This window comes from Haliotis rubra, unplaced genomic scaffold, assembly GCF_003918875.1.
Source record: "Haliotis rubra isolate DU_JTF1 unplaced genomic scaffold, ASM391887v1 Scf3, whole genome shotgun sequence".
NCBI classification, from domain to species: domain Eukaryota; kingdom Metazoa; phylum Mollusca; class Gastropoda; order Lepetellida; family Haliotidae; genus Haliotis; species Haliotis rubra.
This window is the reverse complement of record NW_025766968.1, coordinates 6,477,334-6,494,444: the sequence shown is the minus strand read 5'-3', so window position 1 is coordinate 6,494,444 and position 17,111 is coordinate 6,477,334. Positions and strand designations below refer to the sequence as shown.

General features: G+C 40.4%; 2 protein-coding genes across 2 annotated transcripts; one reads left to right on the top strand and one right to left on the bottom strand.

Annotated features, from left to right (window-relative positions):
* The first annotated feature begins 1,033 nt into the window (after window positions 1–1,033).
* Window positions 1,034–10,868, top strand: LOC124282473 (low-density lipoprotein receptor-related protein 8-like). Its single transcript, XM_046718480.1, has 5 exons — window positions 1,034–1,183; window positions 6,167–6,415; window positions 7,186–7,354; window positions 7,658–7,785; window positions 10,837–10,868. The coding sequence occupies exons 1-5, from the start codon at window positions 1,123–1,125 to the stop codon at window positions 10,851–10,853; spliced, it is 624 nt and encodes a 207-aa protein (XP_046574436.1). The 5' UTR covers window positions 1,034–1,122; the 3' UTR covers window positions 10,854–10,868.
* A 3,110-nt stretch (window positions 10,869–13,978) lies between these two features.
* LOC124282472 (transmembrane protein 53-A-like) lies at window positions 13,979–17,111 on the bottom strand. Its single transcript, XM_046718479.1, has one exon. It carries the CDS (start codon window positions 16,511–16,513, stop codon window positions 15,587–15,589), a length of 927 nt encoding a protein of 308 aa, XP_046574435.1. The 5' UTR covers window positions 16,514–17,111; the 3' UTR covers window positions 13,979–15,586.

Genomic DNA, 17,111 nt, shown 5'->3' with positions numbered 1-17,111 from the left:
CACACTCAGCTGATACCCCATGGTGTAAACTGTTCAGAGCGGCGTTGAACATAACTCCATCATATGTATCATGTGCTTCATCTTCACATAAGAGTGAGTTTAGTTTTACACCGCACTCTGCAATATTCCAGCTATATGGCAGCAGTCTGTAAATAATCGAGTCTGAGACAATCCAGTGATCAACAGCATGAGCATCGATCTGCGCAAATGGGAACCGATGACATGTGTCAACCAAGCCAGCTAGCCTGACCACCCGATCCCGTTAGTCGCCTCTTACAACAAGCATGGGTTACTGAAGATCAATATTCTAACCCGGACCTTCACGGGATCTTCACATAAGAACTGGGCATAAGAGAGTTGAGCATAATTGCTCTTCGATCAACGTTATATTCATAAAGATAACAGTCCGCTCCCTTTTCATTTCGGTTATTTGAATGTCAGTTCGCAATGAAATAGAACAAAACATGTTCTATGTTTTGTGCTTCCTCAGTCTTCCCCCGGAAACAGTCGCTGAGTTATGTCCCTTAGATGTGTAAAGGTTCTGGTCCCAGACTGGTTTCTATTTCCGCCCAAAATTTACATTCGTGGTTGTACCCAAAAAACTGTACCGAAATATTGTTCAAAGCGGAAACAAATATACCAGACACCCACCCACACACTCCACCCATCCCCACCCCACCCACCCCCACCCCCCAAAAAGAGAGAGAAAGCAAAACAAGAGAAAAAACAATCGAGTTTTGCATTTAAAGTTTTCAAACGACAACACGACTACGATTTCGTGTACTGAAGTTGTCCACAGGCGGATCCAGAGTCCTGAAAGTTTGTTAAATGACCATTGAAACTCTCGGAAAAACGGGTGAAAATGAAGTGTGCAAATACACACACACGCCAAAAACCCATGTCTGGGGATAGCATGAGTCAGGGTGACATTACAAACGAAACGCTCTGTTTAGCTCACAACAAATCGCAGCGAGACCTGCTCGGGTAGATGATCGAGAAATAAACCAATAGGGATCGACAAGGAAGTTAAATGTTCATCCAGGGTTCTGACCTTTCTGTTAGTTAAGATACACGTGAGATACCCAGCCATGTGTTGATGCATCCCTGCAACAGACCGGAGCCATGTGGTTACAGTACATGGTTATTGTGTGTGGTATCTTACCCTGGCTAGCCACAGGACAAGGTAATATGACCATTTCATTGTAAATATTCTCCAAATAGTCATATGAGTGTCGAACGCCAAGAAGGTCATCCATTATATATGCAGGAAATGTATGGCTATCACTTGTGGTGAGATAAACAACAGTACGAAGGGAAGGTACTTCATAGACGACAACTTCTGTATTTTATTAAGATGCGACGTTTCGGTATATAGGTTCTTATGGATAAACAACCCTGCAATAAACAACACTGTAATATATAGCGTTTTAAACAACGACAGCACGATGATGCGTGTCTCTGTTAGCACATGTTTGGTTTTATCTTAGTAAATGGTGTCTCATATTGGTGTTAGTCATGAGATGGAATGGATGTCATTTTTAAATTCTCGCGACACCATGCAGTAAGCAATAATCCCAGTCAGATGCAGTGACAAAAGCTGTTCACAAGACTGTGCAGCCCCAGCCTGTTTCCAGTTCATGCTGTTTGTTGAGGTACATGAGCGTGCACTTCCTACGAACATTTCGTACCCGTGATTCATGTTAATGTCAGTAGCATATATAAATATGCTGAATTAACTACACAAGAAATGTTAATCCGAGACAAAACTAATCCCCAGTGTGTTGAAAAATATATCTATTTCCCAAACGTGTTGTTTTGCTTATATTAAAACGCGAGTTTTGGGGAATCAGCTCGCTTGGCAAGAGGTCTGCCCATACCAACCCACACACAACACAACACCTGAGTAAATAAACAAGGAGTTTATTACACAGCAGTCACTGAACGATTTTACATAATCAATCAATAATGGTATGGTTTATAATTAATTATTAGAACATGTTAACAATGCAATCAGCTATCAAAGTAAATAAACATCACATGTAGATTCGTTACACACGACACATACAACATTAATCGCGACACATATTCCAATGTACACAACAATAGTTCAGTACACTACACATCACCCCAGTGGGGGTTCATACAATCTACATTCTGTAATGGTCCCAAAACAGCATATAGTATTCACAACGTAATACAGCAGTTAAAATATCCGACACACTCTATACATTCTATAATAGTGTAGTGTCAATCAGTATTAAATAAACAATCCTAAACTGTAATACAGAAGATATGAGACACATACTAAGGGATGCCTCGTTCCACATAAACCTGAAGGTACTGCCAAGGGTGGTAACATATAGTTAAGGTATTTACAATAGGTGAAAGTTAACATAGAATAGCAATGGTATGTCAAAGTAGAAGGAAATAAAGTTTCTTACCTGAGTGAATTTACTAGACAGCCACCCCCTGATTTGTGACTGTCATCCGTCATATATATATATTCTAGCTATCGCAAATAATCGCGTTTACAGATAAAACTTACGATAACGTTGTTATTGTGAACGTGAGATTATGTCATTTAGTTGGACCGAAGCATCGATGGCCAGTCGCGAGTATGCCACGAAGATATATGTGGCACGCACGTGATTTGACCAACGTGGAATACAAACAGCCGTAAAGACAGATAAACGTAATGCACCTTGGTTCTATAAGCTTTAGAGATACTGGTCCCGGATTAAGTCCGATGCTCGTTATCAATGTAAGATTGAGGAACGTAGTCGGTTAGTCTGTAATATTTCCAGTTTTCAATAATGCATATCGTTATAAAATATTGGTAAAACTTTGTCTAGTTTTTCCGTGTTAATACTTATAAGGATCGGAATGTATGTACTTCCACACAGATGATCCGTTTGATTGGCATTATAGAAGCTGATGAATGATAAGAAGGCAACTTTTTAGACAAAAACTTCTTTATTATATTATGATGCGAAGTTAGAGTATAGATTCTAATACCGATGTAAAGCAACAGTAGGTTCTTATACCGTTGTCAGGCACTCTCTATTCTCAGTTCAGTTATTAACAATTGAAACTATTTTTGTCTCGCCTTCATCGAGTCCCTTTGTGAAAGTCTTTTAATTTATTGGTATCTTTTCTAAGACGAATTCCAACGTGCAATTTGTAACTTAGGCTTAGAATGAAAGTTCGGCTGCAACAATTAAATTAACAGAACAAAGGCATTAATAGTGCTCCTAGTTGATATTCTATAAAACGGTATATTCTTTACGAAGGTGGAGGGTCAAGTTTTCATCAAGAAACAATTTGTATAAAACATGCCTGGAACTCGACATCAGCATGTACCATGATTACACGTTAGAGTCGTATGTACAGTAACGAACAGACGGATATAACGAACTGAGTTTTTAATCCTACTGACTAGCTGTATACTTTAGTCGAAATTCGTAAACCGAATGAATATTAGTAGCCCCTCTGAATTCGCTATAACCATAGTTTACTGTATGTGTAAATGTGCTTTGAGTCAGCCCAGAACCCAATGTGATACGCTTCAGACGTTATTATCTCAGGTCCTCTCAGATTGCTTTACTGTCCTTTGTGCTCATGAAAAGTCTGTTTTTAACAGCGGTAATGACCCATGGCACATGTACGGCTTGAAAGCAATATAATTGCCAGGTACACGTCTATAGTTACAACTGCATCGTTCAAAATCACTGCAGATACATATACTCCTCACAAAATATTAAGCAACAAGTATTTTCAGTGTAATATCTTTATCAATCTCGATAGCGAGTTTTGCCGACATGTTACTGAAAGGTAAATATTCAAAGAATACATAACCTTTAGTGACTGTCAAATTGATTTATCTGATAACATTGACAACATCACCCGAACACAACCACCCTAAGAAACAACATGCAAGATGTGTGGCATGAATGTGCTCCACTCTTCACACATGCACCCTGATCGGTGTAAACCTACCTGTAATCATTCCTCTGGCACAACAAGCGGTTCTAACTTCATTTTTATGGATGATAATGCCCGTCCATGGATGATAATGCCTTTAGATCAACAACATCACACGTATGGACTGGCCTGCAAGGTCACTTGATCTTAATCCCATTGAATGTGCTTGGGACATTATTGGAAGTCGTGTTTACGGTCTCCATATTCACCCCCAGACTCTGGATGAACTTGAACAGGTGTTACAGAGAGAATGGCAGACGATTCCAGAACAGCATCTTTAACGGCTCATTTGGTCAATGCAAAGACGAGTAGAAGCTTGCATTTGTGCTCATGGTGGTCATACGTGTTACTGAACACTGCTTCACTGTCCAAAACTTTAATGTTAACATTTTGCTCCACCAATGCAGCACATTTTGCACGACTGTTTCACGGGTACAAGCTTTTGATGATTTGTGAGTCTATTATTGCTCACTACCATTTCATTTCATCTTGTTAATCGTGTGTACATATGTTGCACCTTTCTATTGCATCATTCCATGATTTGCAATTTCAGTAAATGAAAATGTAATGAGACCAAAAATGTGTGTTGCTTAACTTTTGTGAGGAGTATACATCTGATTGAAACAATACTTTCAGTGAAGTGAACATTTCGAAATGGCGGGTAGAAAAGTTGGTATAATTTGCCAGTGAGGAGTTGAGAAGAGAAGTGTGTACATTTTCTATAGCCACTGTGCTCAAATAATAAGCCTGTAGACACAGTATCATTCGTGAAGCCTCTTCTGTACTAAAGGCTCTGTCACACCTTGACGATTTAGCCAGCGTTTGTCAACGTATCAAAATGTATCTAAAACGCTGGTATACGCTGAACCATCGATGTTTCTTTTCAATGTTGGGCTTTACATAGCGTATTCATAACGAGTTGGATGTATACATAAGGTATTGATAACTTATATAGAACGTTATAACAAAGGATGCCGCTCGTATAATCAAATCCTAACCGCACTAGACTACTTTCTCCTGGTTCTATTGGCACGCAACTGGTACAGAGCCAGATCGATGAGGTCATGCTGATGTTGAAGGACAGATAATAGGTATTCTCCACAGGCCCTCGTGTCTTTGCGAAGATTAAAGATTTAAAAATTTTATTTTGAGATGACCACACACCCATTTTGTGCGGATATATCGTCATCCATTTGTGTCAAGATCGTTTAGTTGAGAGTCAAAATAGGGTTTCAATCGACTTGCAGAAATAACAATAAAGAATTGGTAGGTGTCATGAGTGGTGCTCGATAGGCCAATCATCCATGATTATATTTACATTAAGTTTAATAGATTGCATGCGATGGTAGCGTAGCGATCGGCAAAGCAGTCGGGTAGGGTGCACAGAAGTGTAAGGCCTTGTCATAATGTATTGTACTGTGAAGCATTTCAAGTCTAGGGGTGGTCATCTCAAATTTTATATATTTTTAAAAAATCTTAATCCTCGCAAGACACGAGGGCCTGTGTTATGGGTGTCAACGATGGCATAACTTACCTACAATTGATGGCCAACGTATGCAGGACGTATGAGCCATACGTTGGCACAAACTTGCATGCACAAACTTTTCCAACGACCTCGTCCTTCTACGACGTATACCAGCGTGCTTCTGTATTCAAAACGTCGGCATACGCTGGCTAAATCGTCAAGGTGTGACAGGGCCTTTACCAATACTACCAAGAACAACAGATCAGTTACACAAGGTTGAACTGTGCCTGTCACCTATGTATGGTATGTGTCTTTAAAAAAATACATCGAGGTTAACTTGTCCTAAAACTCATTTCTACCTGCAGTTAAGCCTGTTTAGAACTATCTGACTGGGCAAAACATTATGCCAAGGACCGTCAAAGGAAAATGAATATGTATACTTCATCCAACATGGGCTTATCTATTGTGAAATAATTATCGTGACAGTAATGCAGATCTTGTGATATTGTCGCAGTAATCAAGCTGCACTACTGTGTACTGTTCTCTCTCAGAATTATGTGTGCGTCTGCGTGTGTGTGTTCGTCTGTCAGTTTGTATGTATATATTTGCGCGCGTGCATGTGTGTTCGTCAGTCTGTGTGCGAGCGTGCTTGCGTTTGTCTTTGTGGGTGTGGGGATGACTGGAAGTAGCCTTCAATATTGTTCGTCTATACGTCACCAGCTGACCCTCCAGAGCTGGTGGTGGTGCTGGCCGACCTGGGTAAGACGGGCCAGCTCGGCTTCATCCACAAGATCAACCTGCACAACTGGGACACTGGCGCCCTCAATCTAGCCAACATGCTGAGGCCCACGGCTATAGATATCGACAGGACTCGCCACCATATATACTGGACCGACGTCAGGAACTACCAAATACGGCGAGCAGACATCGACGGAGAGAATGATCAACTGGTGGCCACCTTAGACAAACGTGAATATGCTTGTTACATGTTTTTGATTTTGGGTGACTCAATGTAAACGTAACTTATAATGTTGTATCTGTTTCAAAAGGGTTTGCATTAAATAACTGTTATAAGATATATATCATTATTTCAAAATGTTCAAAATTAAAGGAGTTTTGTGTTGCTCGGCCATGTATTCAAAGTCCAGCAGTATCAATACTATACCCTCCATCGTTTGTTAAAGTTTATATTTTACAAATTTTAAAATAATGGACCTTTCTGAAATAATTTTACGCACGCTTAAGATGTGATATTGGTTTGTCTGAAGATATGCTAACATGACACGCGATGCAAAACCATGCTATGGCAACATGATGCGTCATCCTATTCCATACTGAGTCAACATGCCGCGTGATGCTCCCCGATGCTATGGCAATATGATGCGTCATCCTATTCCATATTGCGTCTACATGCCGCGTGATGTTTCCCGCTGCTATGGCAACATGATGCGTCATCCTATTCCATACTGCGTCAGCATGCCGCGTGATGCTGCCCCATGCTATGTCAAAACAATGCTGTCCCTATAAGGTCAATTTAATTTATTTATTTTATTTAATTTTTTTTTTTGGGGGGGGTGTTAATCCATATTGAAGCAATATCAATTTTACAATCCTTGTGTAAGTATTAACGTCGTCATTTGAGCGAAATATTCTCAAGCACGACGTTAAACCCAATTTCACCTCACCTTGTAAGTATTACCTTACGACTGTTGTTACTGAAGTGACATGCTGTTGTACAGCATCATCTCCTGAGGGGCTAGCACTGGACAGCTACACCAAGCAGGTGTTTTACACGGACGCTGGGGTCGATGTCGTCGCCCGCATCGAGATGGACAGTTTCCAGAGGACAGTCATAGTGAACACCAGCCTTGATAAACCCAGAGGGATTGTTGCCGACACCAAGAACAAGTAAGACCATGCCAAACACATTGCTGGTTCAGTAAATGTCATGTGTGACTCAGGTGTGTTACCACTTGTAACGTATGGCAGGTGGTTTTCTAGTGTATATCACGTGTAAGTCAAATGTATGTCAGTGTATGTGTGTTACAAATGCTTCTGATCTGACAGGTGTATACAGGTGTAACGCTAGCTGTTTGTTACAGAGAGTGGTAACGCTGACTTCATGGGTGTATATCAGGTCTAAGTTAGGTGTTTGTTCGTTACAGAAAATTGTTAAGCTGCTAAATATGCACGAGGTATCCACGTTTTCAGGAAACTATACTGGGTCGATAACGGAAACGCGCCAAAGATCGAGACATCTGATTACAATGGAGCAGGCAGAGCAACTCTGGTTTCGTCTGGACTGGCACAACCCAATGGTATCACCATAGACGTAAAGGGTGAGATCTGCAACCATCATTATCACCATGTTACATGCTCAAGAGAAGTACATTATAATACCTCGTGTTTGTCGGAATATCTGGTTTAAAGGAGGATGTGGTGATACAAAGTGTGTCTTCTCTGTGTGTCATCATATCATGAAGGCACTGAACATTGTTTAGACTCCAAAGCGGCAACGGTTTCTTTGCCTTGATAAATTTACATGTTAGAGTTTGGGCAGGCTCAGTGCTGAGAGCCCCCACTTTGGGGATAACATGGTAATGTGACTTCTTTAGTCGTACAGAGAGCTCTGACAAAAGAAACCTGAAAATCGTGGAAATCTCAAAACGAGGTTCTGTCGCTAGAAAAGTTTAGCGGTCTGGTACGGACGTGATGTTATATCAATCACATTGTGCGTTACAGAAATACACTGAATAAGCCGAAAAAAACACATAACAGGTGTAACCAGCGAGCCAGATGAATTGTGAATCATTTTACGACCTCATCAAACAGGGGCAGTCTGTGACGTCTTAGTTAAGGTCATGCTGCCTAAATCTCGCCATGATATATAGAAATGCAATGTTAAAATTAAAATTCATTTGTAAATATCATTTTCTTATGAAACAAGTAATTGGAATTCAGTGTAACCATAGTTGTTTGTGATGTCTATTTTCACTTTCACTCGAGAAAATTCAGATCTGCTGAAAAGTAGGTCATTGTCAGAATAGGTTAATGAGACTCATGTTTCGGTTTGCTCGATATAATCTGTCATTTGGGACATTATATACTAAATAACCGGTATACTATTTACCTGACTGATTACTGTAGATGTAAGATGTAAGTACATGTCGAGTATATTCTTGCGGAGATTGAAATGTAATCATATTAAATAGATCAAACGTAAGACTTCTCCTGACAGACATGCACTAAATCGGACTCTTACGTCAGGGGATCACATGAAGGCTTATATTTGTCAAAGTTTGTCGAATCCTTACATAATGTTTGTTTGTTGTTTAACACCGCACCGTACTAGTCCAGCTCATGGACGGTGGCCTTTATACAGTCACTTCAGGACCAGACAAACCCGTGATTGTACGTTCAACGCCCGTTGGGTAACATGACATCCAAAGAACGAAACCACTGAGAATGACCATCTGATACATTTAGTTGTATCTTGCGACATCCTAAACTACCCCGGGAACAGGCACTAATACTGAGTGAGTGAGTTTAGATTTACGCCGCACTCAGCAATATTCCAGCTATATGGCGACGGTCTGTAAATAATCGAGTCTGGACCAGACAATCCAGTGATCAACAGCATGGCATCGATCTGTGCAATTGGGAACCGATGACATGTGTCAACCAAGCCAGCAAGCCTGACCACCCGATCCCGTTAGTCGCCTCGCCTGAAGATCAATATTCTAACCCGGATCTTCACGGGTGGCACTAATACTGACAACCGTTCACAGTAGTGAGTGAGTTGGGGTTGACGCTGCTTCTAGCAATATTCCAGCAATTCCATGGCAGTCCGTACACGGTAACACCCACAGCAAGTCATTACCCAGGATGTTTCAGTCTCTCCTGAACCCTAGTGTTTCTTCAGCATAAAAACAACATCTGTTTTGCTCGTCCGAAGGTACCTTGTTTTACTTTGCAGAGTGCGACCCTGGCTTCTTTGGTGCAAACTGCAAATCACCTTGTTCCAAGTGCCGGACCGGAACATCGTGTCACCACGTGACTGGCAAGTGCCCGGATGGATGTCAGCCCGGATGGGATGGGGACTTGTGTAATGTCGGTAAGACGGTGTGGATGTGACTTAGAACTAGTCTCCAATGACACAGTAGGACACGTATGACATCTACATGGATATGTACATATCTTTTTTTCAAATGAGACGTTTTATTTAAATAATTACGTCTTCTTTACAAACAAACACAAACGTTAAATGTAGAGAGAAGGCGACATATTTACTGCATTGATAGAAGTGACTGACAGTTATAAAAATAATATAGACCTGTGTTTCATTATGGAAATAAGAAGAACTTCAAATACTTGCACTTACCAGTTGAAAGTATCAGCATACTTCATTCAAGGTATTCAGATATATTTTGGTCTTCATATTTGTTTCCTTTCATTAGTTTAGTAAATTTTATGCCCAACTCGAGTGTTAAATTTGTTCTCCAGATGTTAGTAGCTATAAACGTTTTGCCCCGAAATTTGCTTTAGTCTTATTTGAGTTCATTTATGGACCTGGCCAGACAGATCCTCAATGTGCCTTTGTTATCTGTTTTCAGAATCGGATTCTGACCAGAAAGGGGGCCTTTCAATGGGTACTTCTTTTCTTACAACTGGTAAAGTTCATAGGAGCTGACCATTATATATTGTCTTAGGGCGAACAGTTATCTTTGATTTTTGTGCCATTTTTCTTTAATTTAACCACCAGCCACAATTCCCCTATTCCAACATCTTGTTCCAAGACGCACGGCACCTTCAGTACAGAGTCAAAACATCAAATGGTCGGTTTCTAGTGCTTACCTTTCCCTTAGTTCACTTAGATATTTCACAGCGCGACTCCTTGTTGTATATGCAATTGCATAGATTCATGCCGTTCTCACAGCAGGCATCGCATGGTTGGTTGGTTTATTGTTTAACGCCACACTCGGCAATATGGCGGCGGTCTGTAAATAATCGAGTCTGCACCAGACAATCCCGTGATCAAGAGCACGGGTTTGTTCTAACGACAGACATCGAATGTAAGGAGAGCTTATGTCCAGTTTAAAGGATGATGGTCTTCAGGCAACTTGTTCGACTGCCAGCAACAGTGTTTCAAAGGGCCTGGAACAACTCAATGCAAAATGACGAGCACGCATCTGCATTATCTGGAAGTGTCCTTTAAATAATCCACATATATTGTAGGTGGTCGCCTGTGCTGATCCCAGGCAGTTGTTGAAAAACAACTATATTGTAGGTGAACGCCTTTGTTCATCCAAGTCAGTTGTTGAGGACTATGTATATTGTAGGTGGTCGCCTGTGGTAATCCCTGTCAGTTGCTGAGTACATGTATATTGTAGGTAGTCGCCTGTGGTAATCCCAGTCAGTTGTTGAGTAACATGTATATTGTAGGTGGTCGCCTGTGCTGATACCAGGCAGTTGTTGAGTACATGTATATTGTAGGTGGTCGCCTGTGGTAATCCCTGTCAGTTGTTGAGTACATGTATATTGTAGGTAGTCGCCTGTGGTAATCCCAGTCAGTTGTTGAGTAACATGTATATTGTAGGTGGTCGCCTGCGCTGATACCAGGCAGTTGTTGAGTAACATGTATATTGTAGGTGGTCGCCTGTGGTAATCCCAGTCAGTTGTTGAGTACATGTATATTGTAGGTAGTCGCCTGTGGTAATGCCAGTCAGTTGTTGAGTAACATGTATATTGTAGGTGGTCGCCTGTGGTAATGCCAGTCAGTTGTTGAGTAACATGTATATTGTAGGTGGTCGCCTGTGGTAATCCCAGTCAGTTGTTGAGTACATGTATATTGTAGGTAGACGCCTGTGGTAATCCCAGTCAGTTGTTGAGTAACATGTATAGTGTAGGTGGTCGCATGTGCTGATCCCAGTCAGTTGTTGAGTACATGTTGAGTACATGTATATTGTAGGTGGTCGCATGTGCTGATCCCAGTCAGTTGTTGAGTACATGTATATTGTAGGTGGTCGCATGTGCTGATCCCAGTTAGTTGTTCAAAAACATGTATATTGTAGGTGGTCGCCACTGTGTCAAGCCTGCTGTGAGAAGATATAGACACTCACCCAGCTTGAGATGTTATTCAAGATGATCATAATTACTTCTTCCTACACCAAATGTCCGCTTGTGAGATATAGCCTGTTTTTACCTGGATCATTTTCATGTGCAACTCTTTCAAAATAGCTTTCCTTTTACGGAAGAATATTCACCGGTGAAAATCAGGCGACAATTGAAAACAATTTCTTCTTGAAACAACTGGCTCACGTGTTGTTAACAAGCGGTACTGAACTATTGATAGGGATGTTCCTCCACACACTCAACCAATTTGTTATCATAGTGATGTTTTTGTCAATTCAATTTTGAAACCGTTTTCTTAACTGAGCGCATGTTTGTTATACACCGATAAGCAATGATTAAAAAAAACTGTCTATCATACTGATCGTATTTCAGGACTGATCATTGGAATCGCTGCTGGTGGAGCTCTGGTTGTGGCCATTGTGGTCGCAGGAGTTGCAGTGTGTGTTGTCAAGTACGTATGTTACGTTTTGTCATAGTTTAGTTTAGGACACATCATTATAAAACTAAACGCCAAACCCTGTGTATGTTGGCATCATCGCCAGAGCAAAACCCGTCTCCATTATGCAATAGATTCCATTGGGCGTAAGAAAAGTGGGGAAAATTTAAGGTGCATAAAAATTGCCCTTTTAATAGTGTGTGTGTGTGTGTGTGTGTGTGTGTGTGTGCCTGCCTGTCTGTCTGCGTGTACATGTGTCTGTAGTTTTTTTTACATTATATTTGCAAGAGCAAATATCGCCACGTCGGAAGGGAAGTCCGATATCCAAAGGTCACATATTTGTTAGGATCGCATGGTGGACGGTTCTGTGGCGTTTTCCTTTGCTCAGATCAAACTTTCAGAATCGAGTAGGTGCTGAAATGAGGCCCAATCATTTTAGTTTCACCTTCTTCATATATATTTGAGGCGCAGGGTTGGTTGCGTGTTTGGAGTACAAGATCAGGCCCCGATTTCTCGAAACAAACTTAAGTTTTTACTCAAATTTCAACTGAGTTGGATAATTTGAAACAGCTGAATTTTTAACTCAACTGCATTTTTTAAATAAAAAAGCCCAAACAACTTAAGTAATCTATCCACCAAACTCAAATCGTCTACTATGTTTGAGTTTAATATCGATTTTAGTTCATTTGGGGAAATGCATTTTCTCAAATTTGAGTAAAAACTCTAAGTTAAGTCGAAACTAAGACTTAAGTTTGTTTCGAGAAATCGGGGCCTGATTTTAAGTAACTACTCATGTGTTTCAGCGGTTTTGTCGGTTTTACACAATTCAGTTGTACCATTCACTTTATTACCAGGAAACGCCGGAGACCTACGGTGGAAGAAGAAGTGTACACAGAGGTTGGTCCGCTGGACAAGACCAAGGATGAGAATCCGTATACACCTCTTGGGCCAGATGCGCCAGATCATTACATTCAGATATACACTGTGCCCGACCAGGAAGTCCAGTACACTAAACCCGCCTAGTTCCAGTCGTAGTGGAGATGCTTTCTCTGGAGTATCAGTTTGTTTGAACCTGTAAATAGCTACACTTTAAATAATTCACTAAAAGATGTGCGAATCTCAGTGAAAGGACGCTCAGTTTTAGAAGGTAGCCCTGGCCATACTCTATGTAACCAGGACTATACATTCAGGGCCGGTATTTCAGTAAACCTTCACCTAACCCTGGATCCACTCCAATGGCTCTTGTGAGTGCATATTCCAGGACCTTTGAGTAGCGTGGCAAAACAAACTGTCTCATGAAAACCAAGGTTAGGTAATCAGTGATCACGACAACCACTGGGATGGCACTAGGGCTAGGTGTAGGTTTACCCAAACGCCAGCACAGGAGGCGTGGAGCATACGTCCTGGCATTCAAACAAGACCATTCCAGACAAAGAAACGACGAAATCTTAAACCTTTGTGCTTTATCTCCCTCCCCCCACCCCACCCCCCTTTTCAATTATCCATGGTCTATCAGCACAGCTCGTGAAGTTGCAGAAGATAGATTGAGCGAGAATCTATGATACAAGCAGGTATGGATGGACAACCTGCCGTTTGTTAAAACACATATCTGTATATACCTCACACCTGCTACACATAATACATACGAATTCATGAACTATTGACATCAGTCAATATATGGCTGCTATTGCGAACAATATGGATTTAAACAAACTATTGCTGATATGCTAGTACTTTCAAAACTTGGCACTGGGTCCCAACACTCTAGCAAGAGTAGTTTTCAGTTCAACTGTCAAGTTAGCTAATGACTAGTATTTTCTCTCCTGTTTGTCTGAAATTTAATGAAATTTGGTGTATATGAAGATAGGAGTGGGGCCCGAAAGGTATGTTCCGTTTGTAAGATGTCTTAAATATTTATCTTGATTTGACTTTGTATTCCTCTACGAAATATTGAAAGCTGAAACTCAAAAAGTGATGATATTTAATAAATATTTGGATGAGCTTCAGTGGACATCTGCACTTTGACCATGATTTCATATTCTCTCAGAATGCTTCCTTGCATTGCAAACATTCTCAAATTCACAAGTTTGTCCACACCAGTGAATAAATTTGAATGTGCTCAAGAGCCTTAGAGGCTTCAATCTGATTTTCAAAATGTCCCCAACGCAGCTGCATTGAAAATGTTATATAGGAGCTGGTCTGCCAGATTTATTGACAATGTACTGTTAGCATTCTAAATCCTCTCAAAACACATATAGCTTGTAAAATGTTCTGTTGTTACTGGCAGCTTGGTGAAGCTGTATATTTCTGCTAGATGACATACTGTGTCCATGTTCTTTAGATTGTAGTTTTTCTAAACAAAAAGAAAATATGTATGACTTTATAAATGATATTCTGAGAAGGTAGATATAATAAGTCAGATGAAGAGTAAATGGTACTGTTCAAGTGTAAGTATTGCAACAATGTTCTACAGTAGTAAATTCAACCTTGCACAGGTAGCTCCACTGAGAAATTACCTGTCTCATGTTAATATTCTTGTCTTTGGTATTTACTAAGAAAATCTTTTATTAGCAATGCTGACAACCCTTTTTCTTAAGTGTATATTGACATTTGAACTGTTGAGAACATATAACAGTGTACTACAGTGACACAGAGCTGGGTACAACCTTGCTCTTCTATAACCAGGAAAGTGTCTCATGTAATATTACTAAACTGAGCAGAACAGAAGTGTATCCATTGTTATTGATGATGAGAATGTATTACAAACAATATATATTTCATGATTCTTTATTTGGGAGATATTCTGTTAACAACTATTTTTATATTCATAACAATGGCTATTACATTAATATAACCATACTAACAAAGACCGATATGGTGGGAGCAAGTCAGCAATATTTTATAATATCACAGGTCAGTGGCAGGACATCATGAACAACAATCCATTCCTTTGTAGTACAGCCAGGGACAGACCAGTTTCATATTCTGACAGTGGGTTCAGTGGATCTCTGTTTTATTTATAAAATATAATGTCAAAGAACATTCTTTAAAGAACATTTTCTGCTCCAGACTGTTGAAAATGGGTTGTCTGCCACAAAAACTGCATTGGTGCAAGTTGGGTTTTTTGTCTAACCTTTAAACAAAGACCACCACCCTGCCCCAACCCCATAGCCATATCCCAGCTACATGAGACCAGTTTGTAAATAACTGAGTTGGAACCAAACAAGTGATTGATAGTATGAGCAGCAGTCCCCACCTTCAGGTTACGGTGACACACCATCAGTCAAATCCCAGATTCTGACCACCCGACCCATTAAGTCAAGAACACAGAACACAGGCTGCTTGGGACCAAGTCTTACACAGAATCACAAAGGGAAGATGTATATGACCCATCCTGGCCCCGGATCTGCAAATGGCAAATCAATGACCAAACAGTTTTCCAAACCCACATGCACAAAAACACTCGAACTCTTCACACAAAATGATTCTGTCAACAGAGGTCAATAAACGTATGTCATTTTTATAATATGAATAACACAGTAATACTACTAATAGATACCTATATCAGTTATTCACACAACTTTGTCCACCAGTCTTTGCCACACTTGTAAATACTCCTCTGGGTGATGCCTCAGGTGTGCGGTGTGCTGGGACACCTCCCAGCTCTTGGCTTCAACCTGGAACTCCGGCACATTCTCCCTCCAGTTCTTCAACATCGACTCCATAGTGGGTACATGGCACATGGGGTCGTTCTCAGAATAAAAGAATATTGTTGGAACTTGAATTGGATTATCTTTAAACAGGGCCACTAACCTGTCATATTCGTCCTTTGTGTTCTTGCTTGTTGCTCTGTAGTACATATCCACCAGAGGGAAAACAGCCTTCTTGAAGACCATATTAGGAAGAAGGGTGACAATCCCTTCTGTCATATTGTCATATGAACCTATGACAATGCTATCAAACACCTGACCTATAACTTGATTTCTAAACATGCCATAGAGCTCTGGATGGCGGTCGGCTAGAGTCAGACAGATGGTATAGTTGAAGGCACCGATGGAGAAGGCATGAATAAACAACTTGTCCTTGCTTTGGCGTTTCACAACGAGGTAGTTAAATATTTCTTCAGCTAGCTTGTATCCCATTGGTGGCCAGAGGAAGTGTGACAGTCTGCCTGTAACTGTCAACACATCTAAACCAACATTATGATACAAAGTCGAGTACTTTCTCAGTTGATTGGGCTTGGCGTACAGCCAGTCAAATAACAGAACCAAGGGTTTCTCTGTTTTTTTAGTGTCCCGATCAGAAGTTACAGAGTTTGCTTCCAATTCATTCAACAGCAGGTGCTTAGACACTCTTGTGGTTTTCACAGTCTGGACAGATGTTGAATAGCAGCCAGTTCTGGTAACCATGGAAACAGATGGTGCTGTCCTTTCAGCTGCATGTCTGTATGTCAGCCGCATCAATGTTTGCTTCACAACATATCTAAATAGCAGGGACATCCTCCCAACTGGACTGGTTTCTGTCTACTGATGCTGTTAGGTAAAAAAAGCACATATGTGTTTGGACATTCAGACCATGCACCAGTCAAATGATGGACCTGAAATATTGGATGCACGATCTTGTAACAAGCATGTGACTTCATCATGGATATAAACAGCTGATAAGGATTAGTAACAGCTAACATTAATACTCTGACAAACAACACTCTATAGCCATACCTCAGTTGTATCACTGTATGTGCAGTAGTGGTGTGACGATTCATCGATACATCGATCCATGGGCCGCCGATACAATGAATCGATACAAATTTTTACATTGTCTTATATCCCGATACAATACTTCAAATGCGCCACGATACATCGATGTTTAATGAATATTGCCGAATCGCGATATCTGTCAAGATATACTGTTTTTAAAATCAGCACAAATTTCATTCTATTATGTGACTGCAATGCCTGCATCCAGCAACATGCAGATATTAAAGGTGTTTTGGATCTATGTTTTCTGTTTATAACAGTAATATATTTTATATATTTTGTACTTGTTTTTAAAAAAGTTCCTAATGTGACTTTTTTCAAATAAAATTTCTTTCATTTA